The following is a 24,521-nucleotide window of genomic DNA, read 5'->3' as shown; positions in this document are numbered from 1 at the left end:
ATAAACTATAACATTCAATGCAACTTAATAGTTTGTTTTTATTATCACTATCCAATCGATCAACAAGCAATAATGTAACGATTTTAATTTGTAGTTAACTTTAAACAGCTATGCTGGCTTACCAGTGTCCTGCTGAGCCAGCATTGAATAGAGAGCCCCTGAACATCTCATAGCTGCAATCTTCCCCAGGTGTCATTATGGTTGTGGCTTAGGGTCCAATCGCCAAGTCACCTAAAGTAGGAATTTCACCCTAACATGTAGTATGGAATGGCAAGATGCAGTACAGTACAGAACTGCTACTTGGCCCCTCTGGGCTGCAAAATACTGATTCCTGCGCAATTATAGGTGCGATTCATCACGAGTAAGCCCACACAGGCTATACATATTAGCCTGTCTAAAGACTTATTTTGATGAAAATAACACCGTTTCTAAACCAATCATCAATAACAACAACTTACCACAGCTTACAAGTAAGAACACATCTGTATAGCTTTTGGACAAGTTTAGCAACTACATACTTACAAAAAGTATTTTAAAACATATTAATGAAACATTTTACATGCGATGGACCAAATTATTATGGTGCGTTCATTGCATGTGTGCTTGTAATGCGCTTGCTCACTTTTATTCGCATTTTGTGTTTCCATGCACACGTTTCAGGGTTAAGTTTGGAGAAGGCGAATGCGTGTTTGCCTATGAGCGTGACAGGATGTGCAAGCGTATGTGCGTGTGAGCATAGGGAGTGGGTGTGGGCCTGGAGCTATGGCCCATTTTTTGTGACACTTGTTTGTGTGGGGAGGGCACGTTTGTGTGTGACACGCAATGTGACGTGGGGCCAAAGTACTAGTGCTTTGTCGCTTCAGTTTGGGGAACCTAGAAAACAGAAACTGCCTCTGATTTCCCAGTCTTATGTGACATGCATAGATCGGTGAATTGGTGCTTAGAAAGCAAAAGAATCGGAATTATTCCCAACCAGACAGGAGCATGGATTCTATCCATGCAGCTTCTCATCAGCACATATCACCTGAGAATAGAAAACCTAAGAGAGAGTTGGTAGCTTTAATTTGCAATTGGTGAGATAGCTATGCCAGTAAAAATATCAGTGAGTTATTGTACCTGTGTGGGGCTTTTAATGTGGACCCACGTATCTGCCGGGGTACTCTGATTAATATGGGTATGCTGGCTGGATCCCATATTCCAAACATTAATGAAACTGGCCAAACATCCCAATGCAGAATCCTCCTGAAAGAGTCTTCAGACTCAGGGCTGATCAGTCATGCCCGAGTCATTGGGATTGTTTTGACCATACTTCACCACACTGGTCGGCGTGGATTGGTGACGGAGGGTCACGTACTGGTTCAGATGTATCTTGTCACTCATTAACCGCGTGGCAGAAAACCAAATTAAAAACACTTGAATCCACTAGGCTAAGAGAACGACAAATTAAGACGTGACGACAAAAAACCCACAGGTCATCGTTCGCGGGGAGCAGGAGAGGGTGGAAGCCTATAACATAAAACCTTTTTTCAAATTTTCTTACTGTGGATTTCACACCTGATGATGATTGCTTGTGTTGCAGTCGAAACGTCGTGATAATTTTTATTTTAAATATTTTTATTATTTTATTATTTCCCTTCTACGTCACTTTACCGAAAGAACCAAGAAACATGAATCCCTGCAGTCACGAAAGCTTTCAATCAAAAAATAAAACTTTGCTCAATAAATTACAACAGTGGCCCACAACGCCCTCGCCTCGTCTCGCAACAAACGAATCCGCGCAGGCAGAGACGTCGTGGAGGCTCGCGGAGTGGGTGGGTGGACACGGCAGCAGCAACAACACAATGGAGGCGTGGTCCTTGCCGAGCTTCGAGGGAGGGGAGAACGAAGGGGCGAGGCTTCCATTGCGCGGGAAATGCGAATTTCGCGCGTTCGGGCTTTGGCGCTCAAATGCAGCAGCGCCGCTCTCTCCCTTCATTCATTGTCCGCTTCCTGGAGCCATCTTAGGCAGAAAAGCGGCTAACGCTCGTCGAGCGCACCCGACCGTAATCCGAGGCATCCTCGGCGCAGCGACCGCACAGCTTCACGAAACCGACTCCTTTCGAAAGCCGACAACCCAGTTCGACTCTAGGCTGCGATATTTGGCGTCGGGAGCTACTCGCCGAATGCGAAATTAGCGCCGCAAGTTGGACGCGCGACCTTGGCAACAAAAGAAGAAGAAGCCATTGCTTCATTTTTCGGGGTTCCCTCCCCGTCTCTTCGTCAGCCCCCGGTCGGGTCGGGAGTCGCGCCTTCGGACCGGGTTCTCGAGGCCCATCACCTCGGAGATCAACCATCAAGAAGAACTCGCGCTCCGGTGTTGCTGGTGGTTGTTTTTCTTTAACAAACAAACAAGAGATTGTGATAATGTCTGCTGACAGAAAGCTGTTCGCCGCCGCGAGTTACCAGCTGAGTCAACTGGACGGTGTCGGGGCCAGTGCCTACGCGACCCCGCAAGGCCCTCACGGCAGGACGACCCGGCCACGTCTTGGCCGACCACCGGTAAAAAAAAACAATGTGGGGGTGCTACTACCCCCCCACACACACAACAACAAGCCTTGTGAGAGATGTGTCCGTGGATGTTGCTGAGTGCGAGGAAGTTGTGTGTGTGTGACTGCCGTGGCGACTTTGACGAAACTTTTGCGCGCAAACTTTTGTCACAAAGCCATCGTCGCTAACATCACCACCATCATCATCATCATCGCCATCATCACCACCATTCCTCTATCCACCCACCCCCCCACGTCTTTCTCTTGTCTCGTCGCGAAATGGCTGCTCATTTTCCGTACAGTAGCGGGCAGGGGGAGACCGTGAGAGAGACAGAACGAGGCTCATCTGGCCTCAGGGCTTTGATGTTCAGTTCGAGTCCGGACCCAGGTCCATTATCGATAAGGCGAGTGGGGGGCGCGCGGAGGATCGATTATATCGGACCATCGCCCCCCTTTGCTCTCTTGTTTTCAGCTGCGACAGTTCTTCCCCCCCCCCCCCCTCTTGAAATGTCAAAAGTGTTAAAATGTATACGATGTGCAACATTTTGTAGGGCTGCTAAAGTTTGGTGGGGGGCACTATCCCGTGTCGTGGCGTCTAAACGTGTTGTGGTGGACGTGGATTGTTGATCTGAGTGGGGGGTAATGGGGGGCACCTTTTAATCGTTACCCCCCCCCCAAAAAAAAAATAAAGTTATTTGTGTATAAGATGTGCTTGTGTTGCTAATATTGGTGGGGGGCCACGCTGGTTCGCTTCGTAATAATTGTGGTATTGGGGGGGTGGGTGGTGGGTCAACTTGCCCCCCCCCCCACAACCTTAAATGTTTGTAGTGTTTACACGGCTCTGTATTATTGTGGAGTTCTAAAAGTTTCTGAGTGTGTGGTTGCGGTGTTGCTGTTTGAGCCCCGGCCTCGATGTGACTGCTTTTGTTCGTGATGGAGGCCCTAGGCCGCTCCCGAAGCCAGCTTAAACACACAACACCACACGCACACTCGGGCTGCGTGGTGCTCAACATTTGTTCTTATTGTTTGTCGTAGGTTATAATCTCAGTTGATTCGCGATGTACATTTTTTTTGTGCATCTTTAATCAATCCAGGATTATTAATGACACTTGGAAGTTTAGGCAGTTAGGGCTGGGTTTGAATGGAGACCTCTCTTTTTGATGTGTCCCCACGGCCTTTTGGGTCGTTTTGTGTGAGATGGTTTCACGCCGTTCATCGGAATACAAAATACACAAATGTACGGCGTGTGTACGTTGACACCCTAACCTACTGTTGTCGTTTTGTGAATCCACTGAGACTTTGTGTGGGGACAGATGCACGTCAGAAGTCAAGCACTTGCCTACAAAAACTAGAATGTTGAGTTGCTTTAGCGTTGGATATTTTATGATCGTCTTATGTGCACATCCACTTTTGTCAAACCACTGCTGGATGAGGGCCCCTCCCTACACGCCGTGTCATTGGTTTGGGTTGTTTGACCATACTTCACCACGCTGATCCTGCTTGGGTGGGCAACCTATGACCTGTAGTGCACTATACAGACTCAGACCTGCTTGGTTTCTGAGATCCGACTGGATCAGGCACATTCCTTGTGATTTGGTCAATGCATTGTATGGTATATATATTTAGTGTTGTTTTCTTGGATGTGGCTGTCAAGTGCCCTTTTGGCTTTCCAGGAATGTTGACCGGGACCGAGTCCAAGTAGAATCTTCGTCCCCTGGCAGGGCAAGCTGGTGGGCTTGCTCACAAAGGGGGGGGGGGGGTAGCCCACCCCATTGCCCACGTGTAAGTGGGCCGCACCAGAGTCTGCCGTCACTTTTGGCCACAAGCTTTCAATGTAGCTTTCGATTAAGCTTGTGCTAATATCTTCCCGTCGACGGCTCCCCCAGCCAGCCAGCCCATCCACCCAACCCACTCGCCTGCCAGTTGATGAGCCTAGGCCTCCAGAAGAATAGAGAACAGGGCTCTGTGGGGGTGGGGATGGGATGGAGAGGAATGCTTATGGCTTCACTCGTCAAGAGTAAGGTTGCAGGCGCATTTTGCGTGGTTGTTGAGCTGCTGCTCGCCTCGGGCCGTGGTGTGAGCTTGTACTTGACAGTAGTACAATGCACACTCGTTTTTGCGTATTCACATCAACGTTTTGAGCAGTTTCCGAGCTGGGTCTAGCTCATAAAAATCCACAGGGGGTTGATGCATTTGTGTGTAGTAATTGGCCTGGGTGTAAAATGGTCTTTTAACAACAGCACAATACGATATTGTATAACAGGGATTTCATACAGCAGGGTCTAAATGCGACCACATCTCAAAATTCTGTACAAAAACTGAGCATATTTTATAGAGCAAGGCAGTCTGTCATTGGTTTCTATGCAAGTCTGAGTCCCCATGCGAGTCTATTGGTCTCTGTGCGAGTCCATACAATAGAGCTTGTATTTATGGCATCTAAATGCGACCGCATCTTGAGGCGCTGTACAGAAACAGTGAATGCATTTATTTTCTAAACAGAGGCAGTCAGTGATCGGCATTGGTAAAAAGGAAGCTTTGGAGCTTGGACTTGAACAACAGCAGGGAGTTGATAGCATGGGTGGCGGGGAGAAGCGAGTTATAGGCAGTGGACTCAGAAGAGGAGAATGAGTGACCTACTGAGTGTTGAACATTAAACCATAGTGTGTCTTGAGTGCTTGGGTCTTTAGGTTCCTTGTGTTCAGTGTCTGTCACTGGAAACGTAGGCTCAACCGGCTGTGATGCCCCGTGCTTATGTATTGATGGACAAGCCTTTTGTCAATCTACAGCTGGATGAAGTCCTCCCAGTGTGTCGGCCATGGAGATTGTTTGACCATTCTTTGCCACGCTGGTCAGTGTGGGTTGGAGAAAGGGGGGGTCGTGTGTAGGGTGGCAGTGCCAGTTCTGATATGACTCGCCACTGATGTTAGTCGTTGCCATTAATTGAATTTGGGTCACTGGGCTCAGTGCGATAGCCATTGTGCCACCCGTTCCAGCCCAGTTCCTTGGTGGGAGCAGTAATAAACTCATTAGTGGAATGTCCTCTCCCGCCACATGATTAGCTCCACTTCAAAGAGGGCCGTGACAAGATGCGTGGGCTTTTGTCTGCTGTGTTGGCAATGAGCTGAGGGTTCCCTTGGGCTAGGCCATGCTGATGAGCATCCATTACAATGAAACCACACGGCTTGCCGGTGCTCAGAAGGTGGCGCCTGTCAGACGTGGTCATGCGCTAGCGTGATGGTCTTGGTCCCATAGAGACAGTGCATGTATGCAGCATTGAGCCATTCCAAGTTTCATCACAGGGAGATGATCTGTAGATATGAAGCAAACAATTCCCGGTGCGGGAGCTATTCAGCGGTTGTTGATTTTTCAAAAGAACCAAACAAAAATTATCTTGCATTTCCAAAATTCCTTGAGATAGGGGCTTACATTGCACTCCATTCATGCTAGGAGAATGTCTTTAGAAAATACAATTCTTAAAAAAGTTAAATACTAAAATTTTAAAATGTTATTGTATGTGGCCATGCCCTGGTGTTTTGGCAACCTGCAATCCCAACCATGTAATGCGTATACACTTATTGTCCTGTGTTGTTTGACAAATGCAATTATAGATAATTGTGCACTTTGTCCACAATTTCTGATTTAATTCTAAGTGCAAGTTATTTAGGGATTGACGACAGGCATCGTCCATGGCATTTGAAAGTTCAGTTTGTAAAATGCTGCATTGAACTTTTTCTCTGTGGCTCATTATCATGAGCCGACAGGCTTTTCAGGTGAACTCTTGACACATAAAACAAAACCTATCCAATCAAATTTTGACAAACGATTTAAACAGACGCGCTAAGGTGGATTTTGGCTACGGGGAATATTGTTTTCAACTGGTTTGCGTTTACAGTGCGTTTTGGGAGGGGCTCGGAAGAGTGCGTTATGTGTGACCTGTGGCCACAGGCAGCGTTGCATAAAATGGCGTCACCAAAAGAGAAGTAAAATAAACCGCACGTGGGAATTAAATTATGAGGTGTGGGCATCGTGCCGCCGCATTTCAGAAGTTATGGAAATACTTTAAAAGGTCCTTTGCCTAAGACGATGCTGCGCACCCTTATTCGTGGTATTGTATCGCTTTAATCTGAATGCAGTGTGATTTTTTTGGGGTGGAGGCCTATTAAAAAGGGATGTATGAGTGAGAGACTGGGAGGGGATTTGTGGCTTTGAACAAATTTAGTTTTGTCATTTGGCTGTCACTTGGATGGCCATCCAAATAACAAACCGAACATTTGGTTGGACACATTTAGGTTGGAGTAAGCCAATTGCATTTCAAACTTTTATTTCGACTTAAATTTGTCTCCAAGCTATTACGCGACAGGTGGCAATCTGACGGTTTGATTCCATGGATGTTAATGCTTGGCATGTCATGATTTGCCTCCCTTGTGATTTGATGAATTGTCACGATTTACAGTTCTGTTTGACTTCAGGAACATATCCTCTTTCCTTTGCCATTGTGCATGTAGCACTGTTACATGGGTTACCTGAACCAATCGCATGCAAAATATAATGATAAATTATAGACCTTTGTCCATCCATTGCTGGATGAAGACCTCATGCTGTGTCTGTCATGGGAGTTGTTTGGTCATATTTCATGCAGGTCAGTGCTAGTTGGTAAAGGAGAGCCACTCAGGACTTCTTCATATAGCACTGGCCGCTGATGTTAGCCGTGACCCGAAATTGAACTGACAATGCCAAGATCATGATCGCATAGTGGGCTAACCACCATATAACATCTACTGATCTAAACATTTTTTTTATTGATTTCAATCTATAAATTGGTGGGTCATTACTTTCCTAATGACCTGTAATGATTATTGACTGAATGGGATGATGCCTCGCATTCAAATAACCCCCATTGTTTCTCTATATCGTGGGGGTCATATGAGCATACTTCACCACACTTGGTTATGGTGAGGAGCATAGACGGGAGAAAAGTACAGTACAACAATGTATTTTGCCTCTGCTGATAATGTAGCCCACCAGCAGCCTACCACACCTGTTTTATGCGTGTTGGTTGCTCACCCAAGCACTATGCAGGCTCAAGCAGGTTCAAGCCTCTACATAGTTTCCGAGATGTCACGATATCAGGCTATGTCCCGAGTGAAATAGTTGTAACCTAAAGTACTAACTGAATAATCGACACTTGGCATTCATATTCAATATTTCGTAATTTTTCCTGCAAGCATCCTTCTGCGAGTTGTTTCAAAACCTTCATCGGTCATGTTGGGGTAGGCACGTGTATCCTGGAGTTAATTTCCTGTAAAGAAAAACAAGGCTACCCATGTATATGGAATTTGCCTTAATGTTTACTTCTTACTTTTGCAGAATTTTTTGGGCATTAGTAAAAAATATCAACACCCGGATTTAACATGGTAGAGTAAAAAAAAGAATTTGGAGCCTGCCACCCATCTTTATGAAAGGCCTTTTTATCTCCACCAGATTTTTGGTGTTGGAGAGTGGCCCTTGACAAAATGCAAAGTGCCACTTCGGTCGAAAGACGCCTTTTTGCCGAAATGCGAAGGCCTGCTCCTCAACTTAAGAGTTGGAGTGATACAAAAATAGCAGCCATGCCGTTATCGCTGTTTAAAATCGTTCATGTGTGGCTTTGGTGTCACCGGCCCTTACAGCGTCGCCCGGTAAAATGCGGCGTTCGGACGCTTCTTAACCCGGGCAGCTGCGATCGAACGAGCGTCCCAAGCACGCCTGTGTGTGCACGCGCTTGTTGAGTGCGCGCTTCCCCATCCCATCGAGTGAGAACCAGTGGTTGAATCTCCCTGGGTGAGTTTGACTGTCGCCACTCGATGGAATCTGACCGCGGGTGCCCAAGCAGGTGTTGTGCTGTCACTCGAGGGGGGTCGGAGTTGATGCTAGCAGGTGTTGCCCTGTCAAGACAGGAGTCAATGGGCCACTGTGCTTGCCCCCCCACAGCTGCTGACAGTGAGGGGTGTAGTCTGCCTGTCGCCATTTCTCCCGAGGGTCTGGACCATGGGATAAAGAGTCTTAGCCATTGTTTCGTGCAGGGGTGAGTGAATTAATTTCATCCGTGATTTAACTTGTTATGAGGCCTACCGATACTGTGGAAAGTCACAACCGGTTGTCCCTTTTATAGCAACTGTTTTCTGCCGTAGGAATGTGGATTTTCCACTGCCAATGGTGAGTGATACCTGAACTGCTCCTGCCCCCCCCCTCTTCACCAGCCTGGACTAACCAATATGGGTGAAGTATGGTCAAACAAGACCGATACGGTCTTGAGAAGCCATGAGCAGTGGAGTAGCGTTAGGATGGAAAGTTATTTTCTTCCAATTGTGCCATGACAAATATTTAGTTTTGCTTGAATTAAATTGAAACAGTTTGTATTCAAGCCTGGTATATTATTTATTTGTATGGGTTTTTAGATATTTTTATGTTGCAGTATACAATTTTCATTTTACCAGTGTTTCAAGGTTGTTTCAACTGTCCACGGACATTTAAGTTGCGCCCTTCAGTTGGATTGGAATGCAGGGGTAGTCATTGTTTTGAAAACTGGATAATTTGCAGGTAATTATACTGGAAAAGTATTAGCAAGGAAACATACCTTAATCATCCTGGTCGTGTAAAACCAGAAAAGGAAACAGTGGAAGAAAACAATCTCAAGTGCTCACATTCTAAAATGACATTTTTTGGAACAAATTAATAGAACAAGATGTATTGATGGAATCCTTAAAATAAATTGTACTGGTAGGAACCTCTGGTTACACCAGCCCACAGGGGATTATTGTGTCCGTCCATCGTACAGGGAGGGGCTGGGTGGAGAGTGGAGAGGGGCTGGGTGGAGAGGGGAGGGGCTGGGTGGGGTGGGGTTGGGTAGGGCGGGGCTGGGTGGGGAGGGGTGGGAGGGGTGGGGTGGGGCTGGGTGAGGAGGGGAGGGGCTGGTCACCCCGTGGTGCCCTTATAAAACTCAACGTTTCACCTACTCACGCCGGCTTGTGCCCGTCCTCACAGTCGGGCATATTTGCGGAATACACCACGCCGCCGTTGACCTTGGCCATTGACCGAGCAACCCAACGTTCCTACCAGCTCCCTCCGCAGGAATGTGTTTTATTTGTAGATGAGGCTCTAAGCTATATTTAATGGTCTTCAGTTTTTTTTATTTCAAATGAAAACTGCAAACGGTTGCTGGACTCACAGTTATTTGGTTCCATGGAATCAGATAAAACAATAAATATTTACATAAATAAATATTTGCTCACTTTCACTTGTAAAAGAAGGTGTGCTCACCTGTGGAATTGCTTTGGACTTGGCAATCATTTGCGGCTGGCAGGATTGGCCAAGTGGCTTTTTTTTTTCCGCTGACATTGAACCACGTTTTCAAAAAATCCGCCTGAATTGTATCGTCATCATCACATTGGCTGTGCGATGTGCTGAACGTTGCTATTGTTATCTCAATGTAGTCGCCCAAGATTATTACTCAACTGCTTCTCGCCTCTGACAACACCACTCCGTTTGTAAGCATCGGAGACGTCTACCAACTCAGAAGCGCGTATAGTGCCGAGCGGTGCCGCAGTGATGAGCGCGCACCGCACTTTGAACCGAGAGACCTGAGTTGAATCTCACTCGCTTCCAACATCAGGGGTGAATATATGCATCGTTGTTTGGCCTCCCCGAGGTCTACTCAGGCTTAAAATTAGTACAGTACCTGGTGCATTTTTAAAAGAACATCAGCGCTGGGGAGACAAAGGTGGCCGGGCGTGGTTCTCACCACACAGTCTGTTGAAGGCTATACGGGGGATTTTTGTCTGTTTTTTTTACATGTAATTACATATAGTGGGAGTCGTGGTCCAATTGTTAGCGCACTGCATGCATCGTGATCCCAAGGGCCAAGATTAGATTCCCAAACATTTAACTTTCAACATCAGTGGGAAATTGGCATTTGAGCCCGTCCTGGGCCTACCTACGAGTACCTAGTATGGTGTGTACACATCAGCACTCGTACGAAAACAAAAGTGACCAGTCCTAGTGCTGTCCACACCATTCTGTGGTAGTCTTAATATGCGCTCGCTCGCAGCATTTGCCCTAAGTCTCCTCTACTAAGCCAAATGTCCCATGATTGCTTGGGGATGGCTCACTTGCATAAACAAGTCTGGAAGGAAAACATTTAATTGATCCTTGTCATGGGTATCAGTATAAAAATAAAGCTGAATTGCAAAGTAGTCCACTAGCAGGGCCATTCCCAAAGGCAATATCTGATAAGGAAAAAACGAGGAACGTTTTCTCGCGCGATTGTATTTTCGCGAGCTTATTAATAAACTTGAGATTGCTTGCACAGCAGAAACGAACTTGCGCCAGCATCGCGAACCGTTTTTTTCCTGCTTATCTAGCGCCGACTGGTGCTGTTCGGCGAGAGCGCGAGCGAGCTGGTCGACCCTGATGGTCAATCGTGCGCTCGCATGCTCACACAGGCACCATCTGTTTCCTGTCTGGTCCCTCAGACGCTGAGGAGTTCCTGCATGGAGTTTGGGCCGCCCGCCTTCTCACTGGCGCGCTGGTGCCGTTGCTCGCTCGCTTCTTTTGTCAGGCGTGGCCCCCCGTTGATTTAAGTTATGCGTGCATGTTACCGACCGAGGTTAATGAAGGTTGTAAATTTTTGTTATTGGTGGCGATGGTGCTGCAGCTTTTGTTTTGAATGTGTCATTGAAAGTTTCAGTTGTGGTTACGATTTGCGTTAGATTTTTTTTTCCTGGCTTGCGATGCCTGTGCGGTTACTTCATCCATAAATTGAACCATTTCCTGAACGCTCCACATGGCTGTGCACGGAGGAATTTCTCTGGTGCGCCATTCTGAAGGAAGGCAATACGTGGAACTTTGAGGATGATGATGCCAACGGTGACGATGATTTTGCCGGTGGTGATAATGAGAAATATACCAAACTTCCATCGCCATTATTATATTAAGTATGAGGGATATGATTAGCGGTAGCGTAATGTTTAGTGCGTCGTGCATTGAACCAGAAAACCTGAGTTTGATATCTGCTCGTGGTTCACTTAAGTGCCGAGTTATATCTGAATCGGTTTGGGCCCCCCACTTACCAACACTGCACAGACCAGCATTTGTGAAGTATGGTCAAACAACCCCCACAACTCACATGGCATGCAAAGGCTAGAGGCCATCATCTAACAGTGCTTTGACAAAGGGCCATGGAGTAAAATATTCGGCAGCACCAACAAAATGAGCAACGGCGACTTCATCAACAACTTCCATTCGACGTCAACTCATTTTATATATTTTTTGCAAGCCAACCAGAGTACAGTACTGGGCAATGTTACATCTCGCGCGCGTCTGTAATGGGTAAAAGATGTGCAGCAGTCGAGGCACCAGCGAAAGGCCAGCGGGTTGACGCTGCCCTAAAGCCGCTGTGTGACTCGTCCGTTGCGTAATTGAAGAACCCCCCCACCGGGGTGGTCGGCCGCTGCAATTTCCTTCCCATGCCGAGTGCCTCCCCCCCCAAACCCACAGCAAACCTTGAAAACCTGCCCCCCTTTATAGTAATAATAGTAATTTAGCACGTTTGGTATTTGCACCATTCTTATAGCGCGAGGAGGCTATCACAAAGGCGCTGTTTGTCCGACGGGTTTCGTCTGCTAGTATGGGCGACGTCGGTATGCAGTTTTTACCCGTGATGCCGGCATTCGTGGCCTACTTTTTTTTTTATAACGGCACAGGATCTTTAACGTCAACTGTGAAGGAGACGGCGTATATATATTTTTATTAATGCACCGTTCAGTATTAACCAGGATGGCCACAGGGCTTGAACCACAAACCTCTGCAGCAATCTTGTCGCCGCGCTACCACACCGTGATGCCACCTTTGGCTTTCTCCACCCTCGTTTCATTCCTTACTTCTTCCTCACCCCCTCTTATGTGTGCGTCTCTTCATTTTGTATAAAGAGGGCACCTAGCTTGGCGCAAACACTAGTGATGTCACTTGGTGGCAAATGGCTTGTTGTGCAGTAGTATGCATGTGCACGTATGTTTGTACTCTTTGTATGTGCTTGCATATATGTCAAAGATGCTTTATCCATAATAGAGGTGTTTTGGGTTATATCGCGTAAATAAAAATATTGTTGTTAAACCCGCCACCACCTGACACAGCCAACTAGTAAGGGTTGTCACGTCAACAGAACGTGCCAATTCGTCACTAGTACAGCACACCGGTGTGTTGGAGAGCCAAGCCACAACATTTATAATCTTGAGTACGACGCTTTATATTGGAGCACTTGCCCCAGTAGTCTGAGCTATGAATGTGGAAGCTTTGTCTTAATTGACGCATGTTTGTGTATCTGTCTTTGCGTGTGAATTGTGATGCAGGCGAAGAGAAAGTTGGAGTTGGAAGTTCCTGACCACCAGTACCTGAGCGGGGAATTCCACACGCCCAGGGGGAAGGGACGCACGCCTTATCGCCCGCACAGCCCCCGCAGTGAGTGCACGGGGATACCACGCGACCTGTGTGTGCGCGCGCGCGTGCATGTGGCACTGTAGGGAGCAGTAGTTAGCGCATTGCTACAAAACCAAAGACCCAACTTCAATTTCCACTGTCAACAATCTCCAACCAACATCTGAATCAGTCCGAGGCCTCACTGGGTCGGCTTTGCCTTAAATGAGTTCCTTGTCCAGAGTGTGAACATCGCTGGGGAGACAAAGGCGGCCGGGCAAGGTGCTAGCCTAGTGACCACCCCCCCCCTCGCGTGCCGTGCCGGCCTTCATAGGTGCTCGCGAACGGCACTTGCCCCAAAAGTCTGTAAAGACTACGGAGATACTATCTTGTCTCTCTTTCGGGTGGCATGGGTAGTGATTGGAGCTCTACTGGACCCGTCGACATGAGTTTGACTCGCGGTCCTTGCCAACATCAGTGGTGATTATATAGTGAACATTCTTTATTGGCCAATTCCATTATTGAGTAGCACATGGGAGGAAACTGGAGCACGTGGATTTTATATGGGATGGATATGCAACCACATCTAGATGCTGTATGCAATATAGCATTTAACGGATACTATAGAGCTTCCTCCGAGATTCCTTTAAGTGACCTCTGGTCGACACAGTAGGGGGCAGCACTTTCCCACTCACTCTGTAAATGAGAGCAATGTTAGGTGCATGCTGCCAGATCATTTTAATTCTCCGAGCTGGAATTTATCCCAATGTAGTCATTGGTGACAGGGTTGAGATGATCAACTTGCTACGCATTAAAACCCAGTTTAATCACAAACGGCTGCCTGCGATCCACCCTAGAATTTTAGCGGTGCCAGCTAAGTTCTCTGACCTCTGTGCCAGAGTCCATCTTCTAACACCAGCAGGGACCTGCCGGTGCTCCTAGCCGGCATGTGCCTGCTCTTGTGTCAGAATTGGTAACCTAAGCAAGGTTGTGCCTGCATAGTGCTCGGATGGGCGACTGGCATGCACATGCAGGTTGCCATAGGGCCACTCCTCCGCTCCCTCACTTGGTCGCTGGCAATGCTGCCCCGTGCGTCCCGAGTAGATTTATCGCGGAGGAGAGCACCTCCGAGGTGGCGCGTGGCGGAGACGGCCTCGGTCCATGGCCTCCACGCCACGTGCGCACGACCCTCGGCACAGAGTACAACACACGGGTGGGAAACCTTACAGCCCGTGGGCCGGAGGCAGCCCATGGGCTGGATACCGGTGTTAGAAGGTGCTGCCTGTGGGGCTATGCGGTGGGCAGAAGCGGGCAGTTCAACCAATTCCATCGTCGTATTCTACTTCTATGCCCCTACATTTATGCCACCTTATCCACTTAAACCCACACTGACCATTGTCTGAAGTACGCTCAAATAACCCCCCCCCCAGCGGCTCGCACGGCGACCTGAGTTCGACTCCTGGCCTCTCCCCAGCAGTGGATTGCTGAGCGCCGGTAATTCTCAAGCACTGCCGAGAGCAAGTCGTGCGCAATGTTTGGCAGTAGCAGGAATGAGAAAGTTGCGGGAAGATATTGACCCCTTGGGCATATTATAGTGACATTTTCATGGCAAACGTTCAACAAAGCGGTTGCAACCACCCAGCATGTTTTGGCTCGGTGCTCGTACAAACATGAAAACAAAGGAAATAAGCAGGAGATGGCTGCTTTTTATACACACACACATACACGCCCACGTGTGTATACACAGGCACACACAAACAGAAAGGGAAGTACCCTGATTGTGCCCTGTTCAGGGGAAAATTAAGAAGTGAAACGCAGGGCATTGATCATCTTCATCAGCCATGGTCTATCCACTGCTTGATAAAAGCCTCCAAGAATTGTCGTCAACCCTCGCGGTTCCACAACGCAAAGCCCCCATCAAGCTTCTACGTATTAGCAAATCTCATCGCTTCATCTCCATGGTGGTCATCCTCTTAGGGGTGCTTCTTCGTGTTTGTAGGTCACAGAGTAAGTGGGAGAGAGAAAGTCGATTTTTTTTAAAAAATCCCAAAACAAAGCGGCTATGAAATAGCCAAGAAGATGAACAACAGATAGGTGGGGACCATTGAGTATTGTCTCCTCCTATGTGAAGGTTTTCTCTGGTTACTCCAGTTTCCTCCCAAATGCCGTTCATGTTTTTTTGGGATGAAGAGGATGATGTTTGCTGATGTCGAGGTGGTGTATGTGTGTGTGCGTGCGTGTTTCATCACGGAAGCTCCCAAGTCACCGTCAGAGCGTTCCCGCTACGACACCTCGCTCGGGCTCCTCACCAAGAAGTTCCTGGGACTCATGAACCAGTCATCGGACGGCGTCGTTGACCTGAACCGCGCTGCCGAGACGCTGGCCGTGCAGAAGCGGCGCATCTACGACATCACCAATGTCCTAGAGGGCATTCACCTCATCCGCAAGAAGTCCAAGAACCACATTCAGTGGGTGTAAGTAGTTCCATCCGAGCTGCTGAATCGGAGATCAGATGGGGGGGGGGGTGATCCGGTCAGAGTGAGGGCTTCTGCTTGTGTTTGTTTGTGTTCCCTAGTGATGGTGTGTGTGCATATGTTTTTCGTGTGTCTTGTGCGTGAGTTTGCGTATGCGTGTGTCCGTGTGTATATGTGCCTGACCACCCCGTGTGTGGGGGTGCGGTAGTGGAGTGGTTAGGGACACTGCACTACTAACGCAATGACCTAATTTCGATTCCGGCTCACGGCCAACATCGGTGATGAATAACTGAACCAGTACAGGGCCTCCCTCCCGTAAGTCGATTCAGCCTTAAATGTGTAAACATTTAGTGCCACGTGTTGTTATCAGCATAGGAGAGACAAAGCTTGCCGAGGGTGGTGCTGACCACCCACCCTCTTGTGTGCCTGCCGGCCTCAACAGCTGCTCCCTAACAGCACTTTCTCCCAACAGTGTTGTCACGGCTCCATTGGGGACCTTTTTTTGTTGTCTTGTTACTACTCAGCGGGCAGTCGCCCCTGGACACTGGCACCCAGGCCCGTGGGCTGCCCCAGGAGGTGTCCGAGCTGAGTCGCAAGGAGCGCGCCCTCGACGACCTCATCGGGAGCTGCACGGCCACTCTCAAGCAACTGACAGAGGACTCGCACAACCAGAGATATCCTTCCCTGCAATCTGCCACCACTCCCTTGTGTGCCCACATTGCCCCACATTTTGGCCTCGGAGCGCTGTGGCACCTACACGAAGTGGGGATGGTGGGGGGGGGGAGCTCCGTGCCGTCAGAATGGCAGAATGGAGATTACTTTTGAATACTTTGCAAGTAGGGTTCAAAGTGATGCCTTTGCCTTGTCCGTTCGTGTGTTTGTTTGTAACAAGTTAGGGAAGGGGCCGGGGAAGTGGTGGGCGAGGTTAGGTACGGTGACTCTCAATGATGATCCACTTTGATCAATGCTCGGACCAACTCTCAGACTGACCTACATACGGAGTCACGCTCACTCCGACTAACCGACTCGGATGGCTGATCGTCTGTTTTAGCGTTGACGTTTTTTGCGGTCGGCATTCAATTGGGATGGGTTTGCGTGAGTGATAGGGGATTACTGCGATTGATTGTGAGCGTTACATAATCGCTGTTACCCTTGACACTGCCCCCCTCCGTGCCGGGGCCTCACGCTGGCGTACGTGACGTACCACGACATCCGCGGCGTGAGCAGCCTGCGCGAGCAGACGGTCATTGCTGTCAAGGCGCCACCGGAGACGCGCTTGGAAGTGCAGGATCCCGCAGAGGTAGCCAAAGGGGACGGGTTGTGGGTGTCGGGGCAGTGGAGGCGAGATGTTAACTTCCTCGCCTGGTGTGCAGTAGGTCGGTCGTGGGTTTGATTCCGACCCCGACGCCTGCTGTATATTTGGAGTTGGCATTTGTGTCTCCCTGTCGTCGCCTGGATTTTTTCCCGAATCCTCCCAGCTTTTCCCTCAACAGTTAGAAACATGCGTTTATAGTATTCACCTGCTATACATTTCCACATGATAAGCCACTTTGTTGAGCTTTCATTTGTGGTCTGGTCGCTTCTGAAAAAAGAGCTGTATAGCTCAGTGGGTCTTACCTGGTAAAATAAAATTAGTTTAGTCGTGTAGTTTCGACACGCAGACGACAAACGTTCCGAGCCTAGACTGTTGGCACCGTGGTTCTGTGATGAAGCGGCCCTTCTACATTTCGCTGTCTCTTTCCACTTGTCTGTGTTGTTGCGTTTCTTTCGGAAAATGTTCACACTTTCCACCAAAGGTTGAAAGTGTTAATGCGTTATTACCTCCGTCTGTAACTGGGGAGGCACATGAAACTTTTTCCATGAATTTTATTGCTGTTAAGTTGAGTTAATTTGTCTACAAGGGAGAAAGAGCAAAAATTACTTTGCAAATATGACACCAATGTGCATTGACAAGCCGTGATGCTGTTTGGTCAGATAACCACCCATGAACCTCTAATCCAGCAGTGCATGGCAAAAGGGCTGTACTGATGATAGACGCTTGTGTTGCACCCGAAACATCGTGATTTATTTTATTTTATACCTACGTGACTTTATCGAAAGAACCAAAGAGTATGGATTCCTGCAGTCACGAAAGCTTCAAATCAAGATTACTTGCTGGCTGTTGAGTGGTGGCCAACATTAACCCGCCCACCCTCTCCCCTTCAGCCCTCTCCTCCGCTCCCTCACTCGGTCGCTGGCATTGCTGCCCCGTGCATCCCGAGTAGATTTTTTCGCGGAGGAAAGTGACTCCGAGGTGGCACGTGGCGGAGCTGGCCACGATCTCAGCCTCCCCCGCCACGTGTGCATGAACCCTCGGCACACGGAGTATTGCAGCAGGGAGTTTTTTTTGTTGTAAAAATATTTTTAAAAATTGTCATCAATGAACATTTTAAATGCAGTGCTGTACTGTAGTCCTTGTTTAAGTCTTCTTTTGTATATTTTATATCTCTTCATGTAATCTCAGTTTACGAATCTCACATTTTTACATATATATGAGAGGCTTCTGTTTGTAAGAGCTTGGATGGCCATCAATTTCATTTTCGTAATCTACAAATGCCCGGCACAATAGCACTTTAAATTAATGATTTTTGCATCGTAGAGCCGTAAGAATCCACTGCCTTCATCGAGCAGTGGTTTGATGGTGATGTTTTATTAATTTTTTTCAGACAATTGATCCATGGCTGTTTCCTTTTGATAAAATTGTAGTATTTTTGTTCCACCGAGTAGACATCTGCACATAATTCTAATTTTATGTAAAAAAAATATTCTACATTTCTTGCCAATCTTAACCGTTTGTCTCACTTGATTATTTTGCACCCTCGGTTGTGCGTCTCAACGGGCAATCTCAGCTACACTGAGAATGCCCAAAGGAAGTAACAAAATACTCGCCAGAAGGGGAGTCGAGCGTGGAGACGTGCTCTCTCACCATCGTTATTTCTAGCAACATTAGAAGCCATTCCCAATCTCAGCTTTGTCGATTTCGATCATTAAATCCACCAACGGATTTGGGACGGAAACAATTCTCACGTGACCGATGTATGTTGACGTTCCTTCGCACCGTACATAGCCAACCATGCAAATCGTAGGCGCAGGAAACAATTCGCCCATGTCCAATCGTTGAAGTTTATCCGTGTCTCGCGTTCTGCTTCCGCAGAACCTGCGGATGCACCTCCTGAGCAAGCGGGGCCCCATCGAGGTGTACCTGTGCCCCGACGAGGCGCCCGACAGTCCCATGAGTGGCACGAGCGGCGGTGGCGGCGCCAGCTCTGAGCTAACGCCGTGCACTCCGGATCAGCAGGGAACCTCCGGCGAGGCGCGGGGAAGGTCGCCGGACGCCACCAACAGAGGTGGGGGTCTTTATCCACGTGTGCCTACTGACTGTAAAGATGGCATCAACCAATAATCACTAGTATATGCTGCGCAGATTTGGCCGAAGTTGAAAAGCTGTTGTCATATCTGGGGTGAAACACCCGATTTCTCCATTGCTATAGTTAAACATATTTCAACGTAAATCACTCAAACCACGTGCTGGCCAGTGGTCAGCTGCCTCCTTATCACTTATCTGTCGCTACTACCAACCTGTGAACTTGACTTGTCGATTCCTCTGCCTATGTTGAGGATTCATTCTGCTGGACCGATTGTTTTGTCTCATCCACACTCTTCAACCACCACAACTCTGCAGGTCACATTCTCACCAACCCACTCACCACACTGCAGCTCATACTTTTACCAACCAACTCGCTCATCCACTCGCCATGCTGCAGGTCGCACTCAAAAGTCAACTCACTCATCCACTCACCATAGTGCAGGTCATATTCTCACCAACCAACTCACTCACCCACTCGCCACACTGCAGATCATACTCTCACCAACCAACTCACCGCACTGCAGGTCACACCAACCAACTCACTCACCCACTCACCACCCTGCAGGTCATACTCTCACCAACCAACTCACTCACCATACTGCAGGTCATACTCTCACCAACCAACTCACTCACCCACTCGCCACACTGCAGGCCATACTCTCACCAACCAACCAACCCACTCACCACACTGCAGGTCATACTCTGACCAACTCACTCATCCACTCACCACACTGCAGGCCATACTCTCACCAACCAACCAACCCACTCACCACACTGCAGGTTATACTCTCACCAACCAACTCACTCACCATACTGCAGGTCATACTCTCACCAACCAACTCACTCACCCACTCGCCACACTGCAGGCCATACTCTCACCAACCAACCAACCCACTCACCACACTGCAGGTCATACTCTGACCAACTCACTCATCCACTCACCACACTGCAGGCCATACTCTCACCAACCAACCAACCCACTCACCACACTGCAGGTTATACTCTGACCAACTCGCTCATCCACTCGCTACGCTGCAGGTCACAACACTTTTGTCTGTTTCTTCCTTCACACCGCTAAACTTTAGAATCCCCTCCTCCCATCGTCTCTCTTTCCAAGCTTTTATAATAACCTAGCTTCACTTAAAGAAACGTGTTTTAACTCTTATCAATTACAACTTTGATAGTGCTGTTTGCTGCTGGTCGCTTGGCATTTTGGATGTTTTATTAACTATATATACACATGTATATTACCCTTATTAACCATGGCTATGCCTATTGCTCTAAATCTAGCTACATTATACAAATATAACATGCCCCTGAATGTAACTTGCTTTACCTATAACTCTCCATGGGTAGCAAAAACTGATGCTAACCTGTAACTTACTCTGAACATAACACATCTTAACACGTGCGCCTTAAACTTAACGATTGCCCATAGCCGTAGCGTCGACTCGAACCTATAGCTATAATGAATGTACCTCCTCTAAGTGTTCCGCGTGGTGCCTGGTTCTACAGACTCGGTGAGGAGAGACCTGGCATTGGCCCTCATGGCGTGCGGCAGCAACGACGTTTTAAGCCTCGACGGCGCATCGGTCAACTGCTTGGCCGTGCCGGTGAACGTCGAAGAGAACGGAGCGGCGCCTGGCGGCCCGTCTCCGCTCGGCACGCCGCGACGCAGCCTGCTCATGCAGACTGAGGACCAGCTGCCCTGGGAGACGGAGACCAACGGAGAGCTGCCCTTGGTCGCCCTGTCACCGCCGCTCGGTCCCGACGACTACCTGTGGAGCCTGGCGGAGAGCGAGGGCATCAGTGACCTCTTCGACATTGGCACCGACCTCGGCTCGCTGCTTGTGTAGGAAGGTGGGGGGAGAGGGAGCGGCGGCGGCCCCGGTTTGGTCGCGAGGTGCCGCCCCCCCCACGCCAGACGGCAGAAGGAAACCCCCCCCCGACGGCTCGTGCCGCCGGCAGTGGCAAAGAGTGTCGGGAGCTCGTGAGCCGAGTGTGTGCCAGCGGAGACGTTGAGAAACTTTTTGCTAAAGCTTGCGCCCCCGATGTCATCGCCCGGCCTCGACTTGCACGCAAAATCTCGTGATCGTCTCCAGAGCAGACGATTGTGTTGTCATCGATGTCAACCGTCATATCCGTCGTCGAACGGGTTAAAGGTTTCAACACATGAAATTTTGTGTTTATATCCTTTTATAACCGGTTGCCGCGCTGGTGTTGGTTGATGCGAAGTCTGCGGAGAGTTTGGGTGGTGTGCGAAGTTGGTGGCTGGTGTTGCTTGGGCTGCTGCCGTTGTGTTTTGCCCGACTTGCTATCGAACTTGGCAGCAGCTAGTCATGTCCAACCGTACCCAGAGCCTATTTTCTGGGTCGCTGCTAGACTGTAGTAGACACGTGACGAGTAACCACAGCCATAGCGAGACGTTTACTGGACTTGGTAGTGCTGGGTGCCAGGAATATTTTCTGGGTCACCTACCTGGATGGACCCAGCTGAATTCAAGCCCTGACTGTACACTTATCCTTTCGACCAATTTTTGTTATTTTCCCACTTCGTAAGAGATGCATTTTAAATGTTATGTGTGAGCAATTATTTTAAAAGCATGTTGTTTAAAAATAAAATTATTTAATGATTTCGGTTTAAGCTCGTTTGGTGGGCATTACTTGCACCACGGCACGTAGTTTACGTGAATATTAATAATGTGTGCTCTTTACACTTGTGTTTACAGCGAGGGTGGGGGTTTAGTGCTGAATGCTTAAAGGTGGGATACTCTAAATGCCTCGGTATGCATGGAAAGGCGATGTTTGGCCATCGTAAGATCTTAAATTGTTATGTATAGCATTTGTCTATATTTGGGGGGTCTGATTTATTCGTGTTTTGCTGGGAATGGGGCAGGTGATTGGTCAGGATGCACTGAGGGCACCCTTATACGTGTCCTCGTTGATTTGTACACTTTTTGAGACGAAAAATCTTCAAGATATTTGAAAATAACAAACGCCACTGCCCGTTTTTGCTTTTAAAATTATCGACCACGAGTCTCGTTGCCACGAACTCAAATTTGATGAATATTGACTGGTGCTCCGAGTAGAGTGGTACGACTGATCATTTTTTCAGCGAGCGCCAATGATTAGAGGTTTTGGTGGGGCGGGGGGGAGGGCTATGGTCACGTGTATAAACGTGAGCTCGGCTCACGAGCGATAAATTAACTTTTGTGTCAATGCATGCTGTTGTCTGGTTTCCGATTGTGCTGTAACGCGTGACAGCCCCGGTACGTTCCACCTTGGCCGTGGTCACATCGATCGTGCTGGATGACAAAAAAAATAAAGTTTATGGACGCAGATGACGTGAACGCGCACGCTCAAGTCGTCTCTTTGAGAGGCGCAGCAGAGGAACGCGCGCATCGAGGAGCGAGCACGGGATTTTGAGTCCAGTACTCGCCGACGAGGGGGAAATAAAGTGCACTCGCGCCTTGACGGCCACGAGAATGGGCGAATGAAATGGATCAAGGGAGAGGAAACCCGAGGATAAGAATTGCTCTCGATGTGGAGGGGGGTGTGCGGCGGGGGAGATGGGAGTGACATTCTGCAAGTGACTGGGAAGAAAATCAATCCGATGCCTCGGTCTGTGTGGGCTGTGCACGCAGACGTGGCTGTCGGAGGTGGTGAAGGGGAGGGCTTTGGTCAGCCGCTGGAGTTTAACGTTCGATGGCCGTGGTACCCTGGCCCCTTGGGAGCGGGGTGGCCACAATTGCAACCCCCACCGCCGCAAACGTACGGCCACGTTCACCAATTCACACGCAATAATAATAATAATAATTGTTGTTGTTGATGTCGACACTGCCGTGCAGGTGTCCATCGCGAGGAAATGAACAATCGATTTTTTGACGGTGCAGGGGAGGGGGGGCCCAAGGGTTTCTTCAATGACGTTTGGCGTGTGGTGGTTGAAATGGGACGTGGCATTATCAGCTGCTTTGTAAATTAATTTGCGAAGAGTTAGTATAACAATAATAAGACCTGTTTTTTTTCTGCTGTTTGATATTTTTGGGAAATATACACAATGCATATATAATTTACAATAAGCAATATGAAAGTGTATAATTTTGTCGTTGCAATGTAAATTGTTTGTACAGTTTGCTGTGATTTAATAATTCCACGAACAGTATTTCACTTGCATTGGACCAGACTTGTGGAGGAATACGTGTTGAGTCGTCCAAGCTGCTAATTATCGGCACCTCTCAGGATAATTGGCACAGCACCTCGGAATTTGTACGGTGACAAAATGGAATATCAAGGTGCTAAATTGGTGCTGGAGAATGTGCTGTATTAGAGGCTCTCACATGAAAATATCAACATTTGCTCGGATTCACAACTTTGAACATAGCTTCTTTAACAGAGGTGATATGCCAGTGTATAACAATTGTATACTGTACATTCATTGTCTTAATTCAAAACGACATCGCTTCTCAATGCAACTTGCTCACTGCAGTGAATGGGAAATGGGGAGTGATCATGATTTAAAAGAATCGCTTGTCAGAAGTTATTAAATTACTGATACGCAAGCTGTCCATTGGCCATTGGTCGCCTGCTTGAGAGCCAATTCCGTTTCCAGTACGGCTTATACTCCCAGGTGCTGTTCCCTTTTCTGCCTACACCTCGAATGGAATCCTCGCCGTGTACAGCGTTGGTTTCCGAATGTCACGCGTGGAGGATGGGGCATCGCTCGCTCGCTCGCATTCGGCCAAAACAAGGGTGGTCGGAGTGACGCTCTGCTCGTCCACGATACTTACAGATGGGCCCTCGACCGCACAATGGTTCTACCACTTCAAAAGGGCCCGCAGATATTTCTCTCTCTCTTTTCCGCTGCACACTTCCAGTCTGGCAACCGGCGTGTTTCTTATTTAAGTGTAACTTCTGTCACCGCAAAGGGCCTGTTTGCGGTGACAGAAGAGATTGCGCTTCGTGTGTGTGTTTAACGTGACCTGCCAAAGGTTTTTGAAGCTCCTATTTGGCCCTCGGTAAGGAAAAAGTCCCCCCCTCCCTCCCACACACCCCCCCCTCCCTCCCACACACCCCCCCTTGGCATACAGTGCATTGTTGTAAATAGTCAAAGTGTTATAGAAGTTCCCCCACTGGCCACTACCGATGTGTGGGGGGCGGGGGGCAGCGCTTACCACATATCTTTCAACTCGCGTTTCACGTGAGACCTGCCTATAACCCAATCACCTGCAATGCCCCAAATTCTTATCGGGTCTGAATAAGCCAAGCGGAGTCGTTTTCCTCGATGGCACTTGAATAAGTGATCATTGTGCACCGCTGGTCGACGAGGGGGGCATTGCAGCAACATCTGTTGCTGTCTCGTACTTGTGTTCTTTAACGTCTGGTCTTCGCCAACCCGAATTGACCAGCATGACGACGTCTGGTCAAACAACCTCCATGACCGATCGGGCTTGGGAGCCCCCCCTCCCCGCCGCAGGATTGATGCAAAATAGTCTTGTCTCCCTGAGCCTCAAATTTATAGAGTATCAACAGTCCCACCCCTGACCTGCAATGCGTGAGTTGGCCCTCATCCAGCGGTGGATTGTACAATGTGTCCCGAAGGGGAGTCATCGCCACACCCACTGCCCTTCCGCCCCCCCCCCTCCATCCAAAAGCTTCAGGCTCTCACCAA

At 48.5% G+C, this 24,521-nt stretch overlaps 1 protein-coding gene across 1 annotated transcript; it reads left to right on the top strand.

Moving 5' to 3' along the window:
- The first annotated feature begins 1,924 nt into the window (after nt 1-1,924).
- On the top strand, nt 1,925-23,416 carry LOC144725038 (transcription factor E2F3-like). The gene is made up of 7 exons (XM_078604477.1): nt 1,925-2,538; nt 12,911-13,019; nt 15,229-15,448; nt 15,973-16,122; nt 16,634-16,748; nt 18,642-18,834; nt 20,370-23,416. The coding sequence occupies exons 1-7, from the start codon at nt 2,404-2,406 to the stop codon at nt 20,708-20,710; spliced, it is 1,263 nt and encodes a 420-aa protein (XP_078460603.1). The 5' UTR covers nt 1,925-2,403; the 3' UTR covers nt 20,711-23,416.
- The last annotated feature ends 1,105 nt before the right edge of the window (nt 23,417-24,521 follow it).

This window comes from Lampetra planeri, chromosome 22 (assembly GCF_965212315.1).
Source record: "Lampetra planeri chromosome 22, kcLamPlan1.2.h2, whole genome shotgun sequence".
NCBI classification, from domain to species: domain Eukaryota; kingdom Metazoa; phylum Chordata; class Hyperoartia; order Petromyzontiformes; family Petromyzontidae; genus Lampetra; species Lampetra planeri.
This window is presented reverse-complemented; position numbering and strand designations above follow the sequence as displayed.